A 19,777-nucleotide genomic window follows, 5' to 3' on the forward strand; every position below is an offset into this window, starting at 1 on the left:
AACGTAAAATTAATGATAGAAACAAAACAACAAAATTGAAATGAAACAGTAATTATTTTAATACCAAATAATTCAACCGTTACTCTCCAGTAACAATTGATTATATTTGCATTTACTGAATGTACTATTTATGTATTGTTTGATTAAATGGTTTACATAGGGCCCACTTAGCTAAAACCATTTTGACAAACGACTCTCCTGTCTCAGGCTTTGATAACATTTGTCACTATCTCTCTTGCTCTTGCAAACTGAAGTTACAGTATTGTAAAATAGACGCCTATGATTTGAAATTATTCAAAGTAAATGCAACTTGTATCAGCTGAAGAATTAAATTGTTAATATCTTTGGTAGAGAGCTAAAACTAATAAAAAGTTATATTAAAACATTCGACTGGAAACTTACGAGTAAATTATAATAATTGCTATTTATAAATTACATAATACTGATCTCGTGAACTAAATTTTTATTGATTACTTACAAAAGAACAAAATATTAGACAGGCATTTTTTAGTAATTGATTTTTGCAAAAATGCTTGGCTAAAATGGAGGAAGAAAAAGTAGCGTTAGTAGTTATGATTTTATAGTAAGAGTCTTGCTTAAACTATAATAGTGACTCTATATTTTGTAGAATGCTTAATCAGAGACTTGAGCTCACTTTTTTCAAGCAGCAGAATCACCCTATAAAAAATCATTCACGAAATGCAACCTTAATATTACCTTTACAAGATTCATAATTATGACGTTGGTCCCGACCCCAAGGTTCAGGATAAGTTACAAAACAATTTTGCATTACATAATATCTGTATAATTTTCCCCGGGGATACAGACACCCAAAGGTTTGCCTTTATTTCGTCGAAATTGTGTTAAATTCCAGTTGGAAATAAAGGGCCAATTGTAGAAAACTCGATTAGGGCAATTCCCAGTTAATTTCGTCGTCGTATTTTTCGGTCTCCTTCAGGGATTCGAAGATGGGCAGCTTAGATAGTAAACCTGGAAATAAAAATGCGTTTACTTCGTAGTAAAGAAAGAAAGAAAGAAAGAAGAAAGAAACATTTATTGCCATGGACATCACAAAAGACAAAAGAGGTAAATAAAAAAAAATCAAATAAAACAGAGGTGACACATAAAACATACAATGGAAGACAAATTAAACTGAGCAGTGCCACCCTGTCGCACAGCGATGCCCATCGCAATGGGACCCCACTCAGTATATGCCGTGGCCCCGGTGAGGAAAGCCACGACGCTGGTAGCGAATTAAGTACATTTACTTAAAATTAGGACGCCCACGAAGTCATTGAGATTCAGAAGATATACTTTTATTAATAAATTATAGACTGCTTGATAATTAATACACATTAATTCATCGGCTCATCGGTATCAGTTAGTAATCAGTAGATTCCCAAAAATAATTAGCATAAAGTATTTCTCAGTAGTAAGTAGGTAATTATTATGACAAGCGTTGTTAATAACTCGCAAATAATTTCGATTATGATTTCATGGAACGGGATAATCTACACTAATATTATAAAGAGGAAAACTTTGTTTGTATGTGTGGTTGTAATGAATAGGCTCAAAAACAACTGGACCGTTTTTAAAAATTCTTTCATCATTCGAAAGCTACATTATCCACGAGTAACATAGGCTACATATTATACACACGCGCGAAGCCGCGGACGGAAAGCTATTGAAACATAAAAGAATACAAAGAAACCTAAGTCTTAGGTAGTGACGCAGCAGTCCAAAAATAATATTTTTTAAGCGGCAATGTGGCTAACCTTCTGGGAACCATCTAGACCTCTATCAAATTTTTATTTATAAGAATTTTCTTTTATAAAGAATTGAGACATAATACTCAATTAACTTCTATTATTATTAGATAAGAAAAAAACTTTATAACAGCACAGCTTATTACAAAAAAATTAAACTTGCGAGGGCTACGCTCGGTGTTTCTTTACGAAATTGAATCAGAAATGAGGAGATCCGTAAACGAACTAAAGTCGCTGACACAGCCCGACGGATTAGCAAGCTGAAGTGGCAATGGGCAGGGCACATAGTACGCAGAACTGACGGCCGATGGGGCAGCAAGGTTCTGGAGTGGAGGCCGCGTACCGAAAAACGCAGCGTGTGACGTCGACCCACAAGGTGGACCGACGACATCATAAAGGTAGCAGAAAAGCGCTGGACGCAGGCCGCTACAAACCGGGCAACATGGAAAGCATTAGGGGAGGCCTATGATAATGTTCAGCAGTGGACGTCGGCTGAGATGATGATGATGATGAAACTCGCGTTGATCACTAGTTTGAATTGACATTTAGCATGAAAATTATATTTTAAACCAGAGTTCATTGCGCGTTCAACTTTTTCTTAATAAGGCACATAATGTTTCTAGTTCATAATTAAATAGACTCGCAACACAACAACAGAAGATAAATGTTTAACAAATAACGTGTAGACGTATTAATGGATAGGACAAAAGCCAGCATTAAACGTTACAACTTACAAAGTAACAGCATACCTCTAAGAGGTCGGAAAACAGACATAATTTAATTACCCCCAATTTAATTAGAAATTCTGACACGTGTTAAATATTATCTTCTAAGGTTAAACCACTTAACGTCTGCCAACTACGAAGGAGGTCTAGAGACACTTGAATCGAATTTCAGGTTTAAAATTATTCATTTATCTATCATTATTTTTGAAGCCACGATAGCTGAACGGTGAAGGGATCGGACTGGCCGACTCGTGATCCGGGGAACGCGGGTTCGGTCCCCGCCGCCGCTCGACTTTTGTGGTGAGCTCACTCGTGATACAAGCATATTTAGCTTTGTACGAGGGGCTAACGGGAATATTAGTAATTTGTGTAATAACAGATTACTAATATTCTTTTAAAAAAAATTGTGAAAATCACGTCCACTGCTTGACAAAGGCCTCCCCCAATGCTTTCCACAGAACAGTTTCATTGCAAATTAAATTGTTACTTTCTGCCAAATATTAAATTCGCTGTGGTAAAAAGAAACAAAGGCAGTATTGTAAGATCATTTAAGTTTTCAGAAACAAGGTGTCAGTTTAAGAAGTCCGTAATAGAAGCTAAGAGCTATCACAAATTGTTTTCTTACATTTTAATACTTTGTCAGCCGAAAATAGACTGTTTTCCTTCCTCAATATTAAGTTGGAAAGGTTCAAAGTAGATACTGAAGTAGATAAAATTACTAAGCTTAAAGTACATTGTACTTAGGTTCAAAGTACATTGGCCGCGTGCTCCGCTCGCCGTGTTTACCAAATTATTTCCTCTATTTTATTTTATGTTAAGTGGGTTTTAAATGAAATAGATGAGTAATAATTACGTAAAGTCTAAAGGCCTCGAGAGATGAGAACCAACGAATCGAAAAGTCACTCGATTGTACGTTCAAGGAAATATTAGAGAAAGTATTTAAATAAGGCCTATTTTTCATTGTCGACTTTTTTATGCAGAACAAGACAGGTATTTGACCGTAATCAAACCAAATGTTAAAGGTTTTGCCACACTGAATGCGTTCTACGGTCTGCGGAACAACATTTATCGGTCTCTATACTTGTACATTTTGTACTAGCTTTCCGCCCGCGGCTTTACCCGCTAGAAATTTTGTCTGTCACAGAAAAACTATATCGCGCGCCTCCCTGTATAAAAAACCGGGATAAAAACTATCCTATGTCCTTTCTCGGGACTCAAACTATCTCTATGCCACGGTCCAGTGGTTTAGGCGTCAAAGTGACACTGACAGACAGAGAGATACTTTCGCATTCATAATATTAGTAAGGATTGATGCGATATGACCGCGCGCGGGAAGAAACAAAATGTTTGCAATCTGATAAGTGCGGCTGCGTACATTTTGACCTGCTTAAGGGAGAAGCAGTTTAAAATGTTACATACCTACCCAGTAAATACCTATTTACCCTCATCTTGAGGAGGTCCAGATCATAGTCTACTTTATGTGTCACTTAACATTATAATAACGTGGTTTCTGATATAAGTCTAGGTCAGTCTGAGGTCGTAGTTTGATAAACTATTCCTATTACAATATTCTGGGCATTAGACTCATGATTTCTCACTCAGGCCTTTCACATTTGAAACTCGATTCTAACTTTAAACTAGTTTCAAGAGATGGTATGATTTCATATCATTTATTTTATATCAGGCATATTATGTACTAGACATTTGATACGCTAAAACTATCTTGTTTTTCTCTTCCATGAATTACAATTACAGTTACGTAAATTAATTGAACAAAACACTTTCCTTCTTCTTGGGTCCCTCACTGATGAGGATCGCGACCACATTATAGTGTTCCTCCACAGACTGCAGTCATAAACCGTGTAGACCGCACGATGTCGACAGAGACAGGAGACCGAGACACGAGACTGAGACACGAGACCGAGACACGAGACCGAGACACGGGACCGACACACGAGACCGAGACATGAGACCGAGACACGAGACCGCGGCCGTTATTTGACTAAGGCAGAGACCTGTGTCTCTGTCTCGCTTGCGTACTGTCGCTTATACATTGTCTAAAGTCAAGTAACGTTCGCGGTCTCCCGTCTCGATCTCGCGTCTCGGTCTCCTGTCTCTGTCGCGATGCGAACCGCCACCTTTACACGCCTTAAAAGAGCGAAATCTCTCTGTCTGTTAGCTTGGTAACAAGCTTTTTCCTCAAAAACTACTCATCAAGTACAAACTCTAAATTCGATACAAGATGAAGATTGATGACCCAAAACGGTTCGTGCTGTGTAAACAACTAACATTAATTAAGGAAGTTAATTAAGTGATCAGTTAGCAACTAGAAAGAAATTCGAAAAGAGGTTGTTTTAAATGTCAACTGAAACTGGTTGGGTATCTACCGAATGTTTACCAAATTTTTTGATTTCTTTTTCTATTAAAGAACTCTTTGCACGCGAGTAGGTTGGACGCATAGGGGTCACTTAACGGTTTTTTCTTTCCATTCTAATTTCCCCTTATAAGACCTGGGGTAGCGAGTCCATGGCTAAGTACTCATTAACTTACATTTAGACTCCCTAGAGCTATAAATAAGGGGTTCGAGTGGTATCATTTGCAAAAATCTAATGCCACAAGGGGGGGACTCCATTCTAGATAAAAATAACTACGATTCAGCACCCGACTCTTTCAGACAACAGCATTGCTGTGTGAATGAATAAGATGAGATGAATAGAAGATAACTTATGGCTCGGAAACGTGGCCTCTCACTATAGGCCTTATACAGAAGCTCAAAGTCGCACAGCGTGCTATGGAGAGGGCTATGCTTGGTGTTTCTTTGCGAGATCGAATCAGAAATGAGGAAATCCGTAAACGAACTAAAGTTGCTGACATAGCCCGACGGATTAGCAAGCTGAAGTGGCAATGGGCAGGGCATATAGTACGCAGAACTGACGGCCGATGGGGCAGCAAGGTTCTGGAATGGAGGCCGCGTACCGGAAAACGCTGCGTGAGACGTCCACCTTCAAGGTGGACTGACGACATCGTAAAGGTAGCAGGGAAGCGCTGGATGCAGGCTGCTACCAATCGATCAACGTGGAAAGCATTAGGGGAGGCCTATGTTCAGCAGTGGACGTCCTATGGCTGAAATGATGATGATGATGAATAGAGACAATAAATACATTATATTAATCGTCTCGCATCATAGCGGTTATATTCTGCAACATGATGACGCAATTTAGATTCTATCTATCACTCTCTCACATGACACCATCACAGCGTGAGCGAGCGAGATAAGCGGTCCAGAATCCCGTAGACTATATCGCAAAGGCATTCCAATGATTTTACCGGCGCAGGCTAATCACATTTTCCTGATATTAACACTTTAGCAGCCACGTTTTTCGGCAGCCTTCTCTTTCGGCCACAAAGCGCTCTTTTTCGGCCACAAAAAACTCTTTCGGCCACAAAAAACTCTCTTTCGGCCACAAAACGCTCTCTTTCGGCCACAAAGCGCTCGCGTGTACCAGGCCTAAATGTTTGAAATACTCTGCCAAAGGATCTTTCGTTGTCAAGGATTTATTTACCCAGCTATTACGAGTATTTAATCAAAGCTCGAGCGGTAATATTCTGAATAATTCTACGCTAAGGTAATGTAAACGTTGATGTACGCGCCCAATTAGTTAATCCGCTGGTTTGTTGGTTTAGTTAAAACGTTGCATTGTGTAATAATTTGACATTAATATCACTTTTTGGACAAAGCATTTTTCATTGCTACTTGGTTGGAAGGTTATTGTTTTTTGAACTGAATGAAATTTTTATTCGCTTTCTTCATAAATTCGTGGGGATTCATTATTGTTTATTTAGGCTTGAAAATATATTATGAAGGGGCTCTTTCCAAGATAATTTCAGACAAAAACAGGGTGGAATTCACTTGAAAATACAGGTTTCTAATCTCTCCAATGTTTAAGAGTTAGAACAGTCAAATGGCAATAAAAAGATCGTAAATTCAATTCCCATCTGAGAAAAATTATATACGTGAAAAATAATGCACACAAAACTGTTCGCATGCTTTGTTTGTAGTTTATACATATAGCTAGGTCTGCTTGTACGATATTTCATTTAAAGTTCACTGCCCTATGGACGGCTCATACAGAACTATTCCTATAATCTCCATTACCGACCATAAAGATCCTTTACATCTGACGACGCTGATTGTATAGAGACTAGCGGCCGCCCGCGACTTCGTACGCGTGGATACCGTTTTACACCCTTATGGGTTAAATTTTGCAAAATCCCGACTTAGTGAACACCTACGTTTTAAAAGTAACCCCTATGCAAAATTTGAGACTTCTAGCACTTATTGTTTCTGATATTTCGTGATGACTGAGTCAGTCAATCAGTGACCTAGTAAAATGAGGAAAATTATTTAGGTGAAAAAGAATGCGGCGGAATACAGCTGAGATACAGTATTTAGTTGTTCAGACGATACCATATAATATCGTCTGAACAAATTATTTATCTAAAAGTCGTCCATTGTAAACCACCGAAGAATCCTAGAGCCACGGGCACACCGTCGGCAAGACGTCCAAACGCATCGGTCAGCAATATACATGCCTGCGCCGGGAATGCGGCATTGCGGACCTCCACCTCTTAATAGCAATAATCTATTATTTGTTGAGGATTTCTGTGCTATTGGATTAGGAATCGATATGACAGCTTAACAGGTATGTACTGGCCATTGAAATGATCCGTTCTTTAGTCTCTCGTCATGCTAATCGCGGTCCCTACATAGAAACCCTATGTTAAAGTTGTAAGCCAATATTATGAAGTACTATCTAAATTAACATAATAATAATAATAAATAAATCTTTGGACAATTTCACACAGCGCCAGCTAGCCCCAAAGTAAGCAACTTAATGCTTGTGTTATGGGTGCTAGCTTAACGGATATACTACTTACTAGCTGTGCCCGCGACTTCGTCCGCGTGGAATAATGACTTTGGGTAGGCACTTTNATCGCGTTCGAAGCACCTGTGCGGCACTATAATCGTCACGACATGCAACGAGACAATGGGCCAACTATCCGGCCGCCGGATATCCGGCTATCCGGCCTAGCAGCTGGCCGGATATCCGGTATCCGGTATCCGGCCAAACAACTATCCGTTCATCTCTAATTAGTATAGATATACTTTTTTTTTTAATACATAAACATTATACATAGTCACACCCAGACCCGTCACAGAAATTAAAATTCATCATTTCAATTTCTGCCCGGCCGGGAATCGAACCCGGGACCTCTCGGCATAGTAGTCCGTTCTGAACCACTACACCAAACGGCCGACGACATAAATATTGTTAGCTCTATGCACATACATTACAAAGGGCAAGAGTGGTCTGGTTAATCATTCACCTTGCCGTGAGCCAAAGTAGGGTCAGTATTGACAATGATCTTTTATTAATTCTTGTATCTAGATTTAATCCCGATTTGATCTCGTAGACACAGTAATTTGGTGTATATTTTTGTTAAAATTAACTAAATTAAAATAGTTTACAAACCTGTCAAAAAACCAAAAACTAGAGACAGCACGAACGTTACAGCTAGGGCGATGAATTGGTACAAAGCTTGGTTTGAAGCCGTCCTGCCACCCTGTAAAATTTCAAGAACATTATTTAATAACTAATGCTTTCGTAACACATCAAAATTACCTATCAAAAAACATTCTAGTAGCTTGATGAGAAAGAATCGTAAGTAAAAAAGTTGGTCATATACCTCATCCATGGCTCCAAATACAGAGACCAGCTCAGGAGCCCCATAAGCGTCTTTGCTAGCTAGCGCAGCGAAGAGAACCGACAGCAACCCTGAGTACAGCCCTGGCATACCGTGGAGGTTGTTGACTCCACAGGTGTCCATGATACCAAGCTTGGTCAGTTTTGGCTGAAATAAAAATGGAATTTGGATTGAAGTTAATTCAAAATATTCGGACACTCTCATGTGTATGCTTAACTTTATGCATGACCAGATCTACTATGCCTTTAATAAATGACAGCAGTCGTTCGTATTCTTTAAAAATATTAAACTTGTTTAGCGAGTTCTTAAAAAGCTAAAAACAATTGACGATCGATAGAAAATGAGCCAGCAATATTTATATTTCTGCGATTCCACGCTGATGTTGTTTTGTTTTACGACATTCGACTGTCTGATATCTTTTGATTGATATGATTCTCTTTTGTTTTCCATTCCAATCTGATTGGACAATAACAATTTTAACTTAATTCAAGCGAAAAGTTTTTGTGTGAAAAGAACAAAATTAACCTATTTTATTAATTTAAGAAAAAGTACACAATATCGTTGCTTTAAAATATGAAAACACATTATTGTAATTATGTAGGTACTACGGTCATACACCAAATAATCTTTTTTTTTCTTTATTCAAAATGTTTTCAGAAGTGAAAGAAAGAAAAAAAGTGATAAAATTATTGAAAAAAACTGGTTTATTTAAACTTACCGTCAAGAACCGGTACCCCACCACACTCAGAAGACCAGCTCCAATACCAACAGCGATGGCACCTCCCGGCCCGATGTGCATATTGCACACCGACCCGACCGCCACTCCACCGGCTAACGTGGAGTTCTGAATGTGCACCATGTCGAACCGACCCTGGTGCTTGCTCACTGCTGAAGAGATTATGAAGGTGGTCACCTGTGGGGAACAGAAGAAAGATAAAGTTCATATCAGGTGTTCACGTTTGTTAGTCGTATACCTCGAAATCAAAAAATCCTTGTAGCTTTTCACCTATTCACATTTCGCCGCGATATCAAAATTTCTGAATAGATTTTTATTCTTGTAGTATAATTTTTGATCGCTAATTACAATTGTCTAAAACATTCATAGTAGATTTACTTCCCTGCCTGTCTTCACTGTAAATAGGCTATTGATAATACATGCTACATCAAAATGTGTTACTTTTGTAAAAATCTGTTAAAAATATATGCTAGTAACAAAATATACTACCGATATTACACACTACAACAAAAAACGCTAACACGGTGAAATGCGAATAGGTGAAAAGCTACAAGGATTTTTTGATTTCGAGGTATACGACTAACAAACGGGTGTTTACATGTTGAAGGTTTCTTTTGAGTAAGGTTTCGCCCTCGGCGACTTTTTGTAGCGATGTAGTCGCGCGCTATGGCGCGTTAGTAGCGCGTGGGCATCTCTGTAGTGCGTTGCGAATGCGACTAGCTCGCCGTACAGTGATTTAGAATAGCTTCTCGAATCTCGAATAGGCAGTTCGATGCCGACACCGATCAGACTTTTATTTTATGACCTCAAAAAACTTTTTTTTTTCCTTCAAAACAATGCCTACTATTCACGCAGGTATTCGATTTTTTTGACTAGAACGTCAAATAAAGATCAGTTTCACATAAGATCCTGTAATAGCTACAACTTAATTTTAAGCTGCATGTATCAAACAAGGCTGTATGTTTCTTTAATACAGATAAATAAATAAAATCAGGGCTTGGTAATTATCAAGTGGTGAAACAGGCTCAAAGTAGATTTCAGATAAATAATGATTTCTAGAACATGATTGTTTTAAGAATATAATAATAACACTTTACATATTTATCTTAACGGCTAATAACGTATTAAGACTGCTCATTTTCTTTTCAGGAGTCAAGACAGCGATATTCGTCTTAAATACTTTTTAATCTATTTTACAGGCCTTGAAGTTAGTTTGTGAATACGTAATCACCTGAAAAGGTAACGAACTTGTCATAAACTAAGGTATTTAATTTAAATGTGTCACAAATTGTGTTTCTTAGTTCGTTAACACCGTTAAAATTTTGAAGTTAATGACCGGAGACAATAAGTCAGGATCTCTCAAAGGAATTCAAACAAGTGCTTACTTTTATCATAATAAAAAGAGATACTAAAAAGTCTTCATAGCAATCATTTCGAATCTATTTAAGACGCATTAGAAGAAGTTTCTTTGAAGGTGTAGCAGCAAATATTTTGATAGAGTACATGAATTCTTAAAAAATAACGGCTATGTATTCTAGTGGTTAGATAGTAGGTACCATTATTTTCAACTGGGAGATCCCGGGTTTGCTTCCTCTATCGGATAAGCAATTTGTTCTCAGTTTGGTTGATAAATAACTCAAGCTTGCAAGTCTCAAGCAAATATAATATATTATGGTTGCGTCAACTACGCGGTGGGAATACGCGTAGTTGCTACGAAAGGTACTACGAGAGGTACTACGAATGGCAATACTACTACGGATGATACTACAAATGGTACCAGTGTTGGCAAAAAGTTAATCTGATTAATGATTAAAAATTAATGATTAAAATCATAATCAAAATTTTTTGATTATGATTAGTTAATCATTAATCAAAAATTTTGATTAAGATTAATTAATCATAATCATTAATCGTTAATTTGATTATTTGATTAACTATCTACTATTTTCATAAGAAAAGGGTTGGGAGTGTATGAAAAGGTACCCACGACTTATAAAATACTTATCTAGCAAAGGGGGGATCTGGAGTTTTCCCAAAAAACTGCGTCAATTTTCACTACTCAAAACACTTATCGCACTAGTTTTGTTTTTCACAATTCCTTCTATTCTTCCGGTATCCTCCAGCAAAATTGGGTCAGGATAGAAGTTAAGCGGGCTGGCTGACGATAGGGGAGAAGTCCCCCCCCTCCCAAGGTAGGTGCAAGCGTGGGCAATTCAACGGAAAGGTGGGGTTGCTAAACTAGGACGTTTTGTGTGTTGGGGAGGTGCAGGAGAGTTCGTACCAGAAGTTTCGGGGGGAGGCCCACGCGTGGGCAATTTAATAGAAGGGTGGGGTTGCTAAGCTAGGAGGTTTTGCGTGTTGGGGAGGTGCAGGAGAGTTCGTACCAGAAGTTTCGGGGGGAGGGCCACGCGTGGGCAATTCAATAGAAGGGTGGGGTTGCTAAACTAGGAGGTTTTGCGTGTTAGGGAGGTGCAGGAGAGTTCGTAACAGAAGTTTCGGGGGAGGCCCACGCGTGGGCACTTCAATAGAAGGGTGGGGTTGCTAAGCTAGGAAGTTTTGCGTGTTGGGGAGGTGCAGGAGACTTCGTACCAGAAGTTTCAAGGGAGGCTAGGGGTGGGGGGCAGGTGGTGGGAGTGTGGGGTTGCAAGTAAGTGCTGGAACGGTAGGGGAAGTGGACTGATATCCTCCTACGGGAGGTCGGAAGACTGCACCGGAAGTTTCAGCGAGGGAAGGGGGCGGGGGGCAGTCTAGGTTACCTTATATTTATCTAGGTATGACCTGTCATAGAATTGTAGCCCTTAAACCAAACATCTAATATTAGAATTCAATGTTTTAACATTGTTTTCGATAGAACATTTAAGAAGTTAATCAAGTTAATCAAATTAATGATTATTGATTAATGATTAACAAATTAATCATGATTATGATTACTTTTTTAATCATGATTATTTTAATCAGGATTAATTTAATCATGATTAAAATTAATCAAATTAATTAATTGATTAAAAAATTAATTGATTAGTGCCAACACTGAATGGTACTACGGATGTGGCTACAAACGGTACGGAATGATGTTACTACGAACCGTAACACGCTACGAAATTACGACAGTACTATTACGGATGATTTACTACAGTTGAATTAGGCTGGGTTGCACCACCCAACTTAGACCGCAACTTTCGACGATAACCGGTGCTTTTTGAATGGATTTTGACAGATTTTTGACGTTTGTCAAAGTTAAAGTAAGATGGTGCAACCCAGCCTTAATATTATGTTACTACGAATGCTACTCCCTACTATACTATACTATAAGTTAACAGTATCGGGATTCCAGTACGCTGTTGTATTGCTGTTCTCTTTTACGATGCCCCCAGCTCGCTGTAGGCTGTATTTGATTAAATTAATTTACAAGCTTCTGATTAATTTAGACTGTAATCGCCCACACTGGCAAACAGCCTCGTTTCTGTGTGAAGTATCACACCCACGTACCTATTAATCGTTTGGGAGATCGAGTATACGGTTTGAAAACTATTTAATCTTACTGCCAAATGGATAGTGACTTGAGAGCATTGTAAACAAACCTATTAGTACCAAAATGTGCATAGAATAATGAGATTTTATTAGTTCGTTGCAGAAATTAATTATAAACATTAAATATCACAAACCAACTGCAAAAATTGTATAATCTTAAAAATTACTAAAAACGTTTTCCATGTTTATCCATTTTGAAATCTCGCTTATTTAATATCCGGATCGCTTTGCGAGTAGTTGTTATTAGATAGTAATAAACAAATACGTGGAATATCTTGATATCTATCAGTGACAAAATTGTCTCTAGCTTGGTAATTTCTTGAAGGGGAAATTATCGGAATCACTCGTTTGAAAAAGCTATCCAGTTTCTATGAGATTATAATTTTGTGTTCCGAGAACGCCTTTTTATGGGTCACTATATTTATAAGGCAAAGATGGCTTGAATATCGCAGAAGGGTTCGAAAATTTTGGTATACATTATCGACCCACACGCTAATCAAACTGTTTATAAAATTAAGGAAGTTCTCGTTAATTCTAAACAAGTATATGCAGAACGTGTAACAAAATGTTGTAGCGTGCGTACTGTAACCGCAAATTAATTATGTTTACTACGAAGAAATTGTTCGCGTATGCCAGAATAACTCGCTAAGTAAACATGCTGGAACATAACAACCGCAGTGCAGACTAAGTTTATATCTCTTCAGAACTCAACTATATTAATTTCGACAACGATGTGTTCTGGTAGTAAAAATTATTTTACGTAACAAGCGCGTTTTGTTGCAAAGTTTTATGTTTTTTCCTCTTTTCTTTTTAAATTATCATACGATAATATCTAATTTCGACGATGACGATGACTTGTGGCTCGGAAACGTTGCCTCTCAATTTGGCCTTATACAGAAGCTCAAAGTTTCACAGTGTGCTATGGAGAGGGCTATGCTCGGTGTGTTAGAAATGAGGAGATCCGTAAACGAACTAAAGTCGCTGACATAGCCCGACGGTTTAGCAAGCTCAAGTGGCAATGGGCAAGGCACATAGTACGCAGAACTGACGGCCGAAGGGGCAGCAAGGTTCTGGAATGGAGGCCGCGTACCGGAAAACGCAGCGTGAGACGTCCACCCACAAGGTGGACCAACGACATCAAAAAGGAAGCAGGGAAGCGACTATACTGCTTATACATATTATACAGGGTGTTTCTTGTAAGGTGTCAAGCCGAAGGCAGGTGATAGGTGAGGACTAGACCTATCGATTTCACCCCCATGTATGTTTTACGATTTTTCATAGTTTAGAAGTTATCGTTAATTTTGTGATTTTTTCAAATTGTATGACCTAGTAGGCTTTAAATTTTTTTATCTTTTTTTTGGGTCAATTTTTCTCAAATTTCTTTTTTTTGACAGATTCCCTATTAATTGCAGATTTTTGAAAAAAAAATCAACTTCCTATTTTTGATGCAAGATACAAAATTTTTGCTAGAAACATAAAAAATATGCTTTTAGCGGAACATTCTAAAATTTTCAACTACACACACACACACACACACACACACACACACACAAACTCTTTCTCTTTCTCTCACACTCTAATATGTAGGTATATCGAATTTAATCGTAAAGTAATAACCACCACTGTGGTCTAGTGGTAAGGCCATCTATTTAGGACAGCCAATTCCTCTGTGGATTAGGATTCCGAGTGAAGCTCGCTGATCATCCATCAGTTTTCATCAGGTCAGATGAAGGGCAAGAGATTCCTCGTAGTGGATAAAAAAATGTTCTGTTCAGTTATTGTCTTTAAATGTGTTCTACGTAACGTAAACTTAGAGAATTGCAATCATTAGTTAGTCCTAAGAAAGTCAAAAACATGTAACGGAATCTCCGACTTACCACTTTAGTGGAGCGATTACAGAAAATAATGGCCTATGAAGTACATGTTTTTTTGTGTTACAATTTGAAAAAATCACAAAATTAACGATAACTTCTAAACTATGAAAAATCGTAAAACATACATGGGGGTGAAATCGATAGGTCTAGTCCTCACCTATCACCTGCCTTCGGCTTGACACCTTACAAGAAACACCCTGTATATACTTTACTGCTCTGCCCCTTGTTAGCTGTAGGGTGATGCTGACGATATAGCCTGAAGTCTTCCTCAATTAATAGGCTATCCAACACAAAAATATTTTTTCAAATCGGACCAGTAGTTGCTGAGATTAGCGCGTTCAAACAAACACGAAAACTTTCCAGTCACGTCATAAATGTACGCAGTATATCGAAAGGGCAAAATATGTTCCTGAAAGAATGTTCCGGTGCTTGGTTCCATGCATACCGGATGATGCAGCGTAACCGGTCGTGCGTGAAAATCGAGCGTTAACAATCTCAGCATAATACATACTTAATGCTGTAACTTTTCTAAGCCGGGGGAAGTTTAAGTGAGCCCTACCAAGATAAGGCTTTGGAAAGCTTTGGGTTTCATCTTTTACAGTTTCGGAGAATTTAACACTGAGATAAAAGTAATTTTATAATAGTCATTAATACCACAGGGAATTTCTTTTTCTTTTAATTCAATCCTCTCTATCATCATTCGCTTCAGCCAAATGACGTCCACTGCTGGACAAAGGCCTCCTAAAGGATTTCCATACCGACTACGCTGCCCGCATCCAGGTACTTCCCGCGACCTACACCAGATCGTTGGTCCATCTAGTGGGAGGCCTGCCCACGCTACGTCTTCCAGCCCGTGCTATGTGCCCCGCCCACTGCCACTTGATTTTAGCAATTCTGCGAGCTAATTCTGGTCACCCAAAGGGCGATGGAGCGGGCTATGCTCGGAGTTTCCCTGTGTGATCGAATCAGAAATGAGGAGATCCAATGAGAACCAAAGTGACCGACATAGCTCGTAGAATTGCCTAAATAAAATGGGTAATTTAATTAATTTGTTACATGGACAACCTACCGTAGCGGCAGCCAGGGACAAGTAAGTGTTGATAACAGCTCGTTGGTACTCAGCATCGGTGTTGGTCAAGCCCGAGTTGAAAGACGGCCAGTAGATCCACAGGAAAATAGAGCCTGTAACATAATTTCAGCAGTTATTGCCCCGTGGTGGCTGGATAGTGTAATTGAACTCTACCTAGAAGACAAACACACAAAAAAATATCTGTTAAAAAGTTAAGACACACTAAACAAGTCCAAGGCTGGGTTGCACCATCGTACTTTAACTTTGACAAACGTCAAAAATCTGTCAAACTCCATACAAAAAGCACCGGTTGTCGTCACAGTTACCGTTAAAGTTAGGTGATGCAACTCAGCCTTAGTCCTCCTATGTTCTTCTGATTAATTTCGTTGCGGGTCCAATGACAGTTTAACTTCCCCCGAGACAAACTTGACCTTCATTGGTTACGTTTTTATGGCGGTGAAGCTGTAGATCCTGGCTACACAGGAGTTGCAGTGGTGGGAATGAGAGGTGGGAATAGTCCCGTAAACAAGTCTAAGACACAAAATATAACAGAAGACAAACTCCATACTAAACGCGCTCGAGCCACGCACACATAGACACCGCTCTAGCAAGACTGTCTTGGACGAATGCGAGCGCGACAGACGTTCGCCACACGTTCGCTGTGGTTCGCTTGAGTCACGCGCCGGTCAACCGCCTGTGATATTATTTTGTTTTGCGAAATTGACGAAAATGAGTAAACAGAAAAAGTCGTATTATAATTGTTCGGTATTTGGTTGCTTAAACTCATAATTAAATACCGAATTTTCATTTTTTAAATTACCAGTTGATTCGGGGAGGTAAGTAAGTTATTTATTTGAATTTCAATTGAAATTGAAAGCCAACTCAATTATTAGGAATATCAAATTGTTTTAGAGAGGTTTTAGGAATTATTGGATAACTAGCTTTTGCCCGCGGCTTCACCCGCGTGAAATTTAGTTTGTCACAGATCGTCATAAATTATAGCCTATATGTTATTCAGGGTTATAAACAATAATACTGTAAAGTTACATCAAAATCCGTTCAGTAGTTTTTGCGTGAAAGAGCAACAAACATCCAGACATCCAAACTTTCGCATTTATAATATTAGTTGGATAATAGTGTCACTCAACTAAATACTACTTCCTTCTCGTGTATTTGTTTGCAAACTATTACTATAATAACGTACTAAATATAAATAAGTATACGTGAATATTTGTTATTGTCTTTCTTGCATAGTATTAAGAGTAACATTTTTCTATCTTATCGAAATAAACGCAACACATGAAAAGACAACCCTAGCGCGACGGCCGAGCGTGCGAGCGAGAGAGGTATGCAAAGCGAGGTACATACATGAGTTTACCTTCTGTTATATTTTGTGTCTAAGACCACTTCGTTCGTTCGTTTCAGACAAATGAGGTCCACAGCTGGACAAAAGTCTCTCCGAAGATTTCCATAAGATCACTTCATCTAATAAAAAATGACATTTAAGGTCACAGCACACTTATCAACCCGGAAAGGGATCAACATCGTATTAATTGCCTTTCGCGCGCTGTCAACCTCGAGGCGAGGCCTTTACGATGCGGATAAGTGTGCGTTACAGGAGTTTCATAGAAAGAATACTTACTGCCCGCCTCGAGTTTATACAGTAACGATTCGTTCCCAGGTTGATAAGTTTGCCTCGTCCTTGAAATGGCTCTTATAGATCCTTACAACTTTGTGCCTCTTATACACGAAATAATTAAGAAAGGTGAAAAGCTCATTTATTGAATTGTATCCTTGAACTTCTTTTCTTCTTTTCTCTTTCTATCGTATAGTGTGTAAGAGAGACACAATATAATTTAATAAGGATTAATTTATTAAATAAATTCCACGTGCCTGAAGCCCGAAATTATATTTATAGCCTACAATCCACTTGGTAAAAAATATGCTAATCAAGTTTTCAATTTATATAAAGCCAGAAATAAATAACTGAAATTGAGCCTACAACTTTGAAACCACTAGACAAATGGAGGGATTATTATGCTAAAAATAGGCACTGACACGCGAAAAGGTGCTCTTAACCAAAACTGGACCAATCATTGTGGTAAACAACACAGCTAGGGACTGGTATTCGCTGCCTGCTGCTGTCTTTCGTGAATACCATAATCTGGGCCTTTTAAAGGCGAGAGTGATCTTCTGACTTAACACCAGGTGCGATTGCGGTCAAATACCTGCCTTGTTATGCATAAAAAAACCGCGGGTACTTTATTCAATAGTGGGCGGGGTTTGAACCAAACGATGAAGTACCTACTAATTCTATGCCGATTAAACGGAACTTGTCCTAACTACTAACCACACTTTCCCACCACTGCAACTCCTGTATATCCAGAATCTACAGCTGGCCTCTAACAAAAACCTGACCAGTGAAGGTTGAGAAGTCCAGGGGATAGCTAACTGTCTTGGAATCCGCAAATAATTTAAGAAAAATATTATATGATGGGTTCGGCACAGGACCAGCGGTTATGGAAATATTTTGGGAGGCATTTGTCCAGCAGTGAAGTCATTTGACTGAAACGAACGATATGAAGAGTTGGAATCGACTTCCCTTCTTTGCAAAGCGGGAGACATGACTGTAAAGGTATTAAAACCTTATAAGAAACCCTTTAGCTATATTAACGTGTTATTTATCACCATTAAACTTCACCAATCCCATCACTATTATCTTAAATCCAGTAGCGATTAAATAAAATACCCAGACTGTCCCAAACAGTTGTGTATCGGGAAACACTTAGCAACCGATTGAGTAATAAAGATTTATGTCCCAATACGGACAACCTGTGTCTGAACCCGACTCGGGATGAAAACGATAGTATAACTTATCGATACTTTACTCGATTTAATGTAGGTATGGGCCATAAAGTATAACACCTATTCGGTACTTATTGAAGAACTATTTAGGTACTAGTGTTAGCACAGAATAGATTAAAATGATATGAGTACTATTAGACGATTTTTGTGGAGATAAAGTTATATAAAATAAATGTGCCACTACCAGGCTTCTGAAGAAAAAGTTTTGGAAATATCAAAAGTAAAGTAAATGAATAAAATATCACTTATTTCCCTAGTGCAAAATACCAGTCTGGAATTTATTAAAATTGTAAGTTTCAAGGATCAGTATTTTTACTGTCGGATCCATTTACAGAATCATTCTCGCGCAGAATTGTCCAACGCACCAACAAGTTCGTTAATATCGATCAATCGTGAGAATAAATGGAATGAAGATTTTTTTGTGGAAATTATTCCAAATTATCTGAATAAAAATATCGAACTCATCAACTTCATTTCATTTTGTCTCTCCCACTTACCAATCATAGCAGTGACGTCAGAGATATAGGTCGGCCCATTCAAGTCGACCGTTGGGACTGCGTTGCCGTTCGTGGCTGGAGCCTCAGGGCTTGGCTTTGGCTTCAAGGCAAGACTGACTCCAAGACCGAAGTAAGCACCGAACGTGTGGATGGCTATGGAACCACCAACATCGGCCGCCTGTAGAATAAATGGTATTACTAAATAAGATTTTTTATCTTTATAATATTAGTGTAGATGTGTTCAAAGAAAGCGGGCTCAACTTTTAAAAACTCTTATGTTTACTTTCGCAACATTTTATTTATTTAGAGAATAGCAAAACTATGAAAGTTTCTGTCGGGTCTGGGTGTAACTATGTATAATATTTATGTATTTAAAAAAAAAGTATACATATAAGTAGTATATCCGTTAAGCTAGCACCCATAACACAAGCATTAAGTTGCTTACTTTGGGGCTAGCTGGCGCTGTGTGAAATTGTCGAAAGATTTATTATTATTATTTCTTTATTCATTTTTATTTCTTATTTTTAATTTTTTCTTTTTACAATGTAGTTATAAAAAAATATTATTATTATTATCTCTTTATTCAATTTCCTTCTTATTTTTAATATTTTTTTTACAATGTAAATTATATAAAAAAAAAACTAAAAATACATTATAAAAAAAATTCTTAAAAATAGTTAATCCGCTGGTAGCGGAGCAGGGCCCAAGCTACCGGTGGTCAGGGTCACAGGCTGAGGAACCTCCGGACAATGCGTGCCGTGCTGAGGATCACCGCCTTTTGAATCTGACCCTTGAGCCAACCATCTAGCGAGAGCTTCTTAAGATGTTGGTCGAAGCTCTTCGTTATTAGCCCGTTCGCCGAGACAACTATCGGGACAATGATCGTCGAGTCAACATCCCACATGGCGGTCACCTCGTGGGCCAAGTCAAGGTATTTGCTTTGTTTAT

The 19,777-nt window shown here is 38.4% G+C and overlaps 1 protein-coding gene across 1 annotated transcript; it reads right to left on the reverse strand.

Moving 5' to 3' along the window:
* Positions 1–120: 120 nt before the first annotated feature.
* LOC114353067 (ammonium transporter Rh type B-like) lies at positions 121–19,027 on the reverse strand (the record flags this gene model as incomplete). Its single annotated transcript, XM_028304886.1, has 6 exons — positions 121–990; positions 8,026–8,116; positions 8,240–8,404; positions 8,976–9,170; positions 15,468–15,580; positions 18,830–19,027. Coding segments are annotated over 6 exons (845 nt in total), but the record flags the coding sequence as incomplete, so codon positions are not given.
* Positions 19,028–19,777: the final 750 nt, after the last annotated feature.

Source organism: Ostrinia furnacalis, unplaced genomic scaffold, assembly GCF_004193835.3.
Source record: "Ostrinia furnacalis isolate ACB-3 unplaced genomic scaffold, ASM419383v2 OfSCF1598, whole genome shotgun sequence".
Classification (NCBI taxonomy): Eukaryota; Metazoa; Arthropoda; class Insecta; order Lepidoptera; family Crambidae; genus Ostrinia; species Ostrinia furnacalis.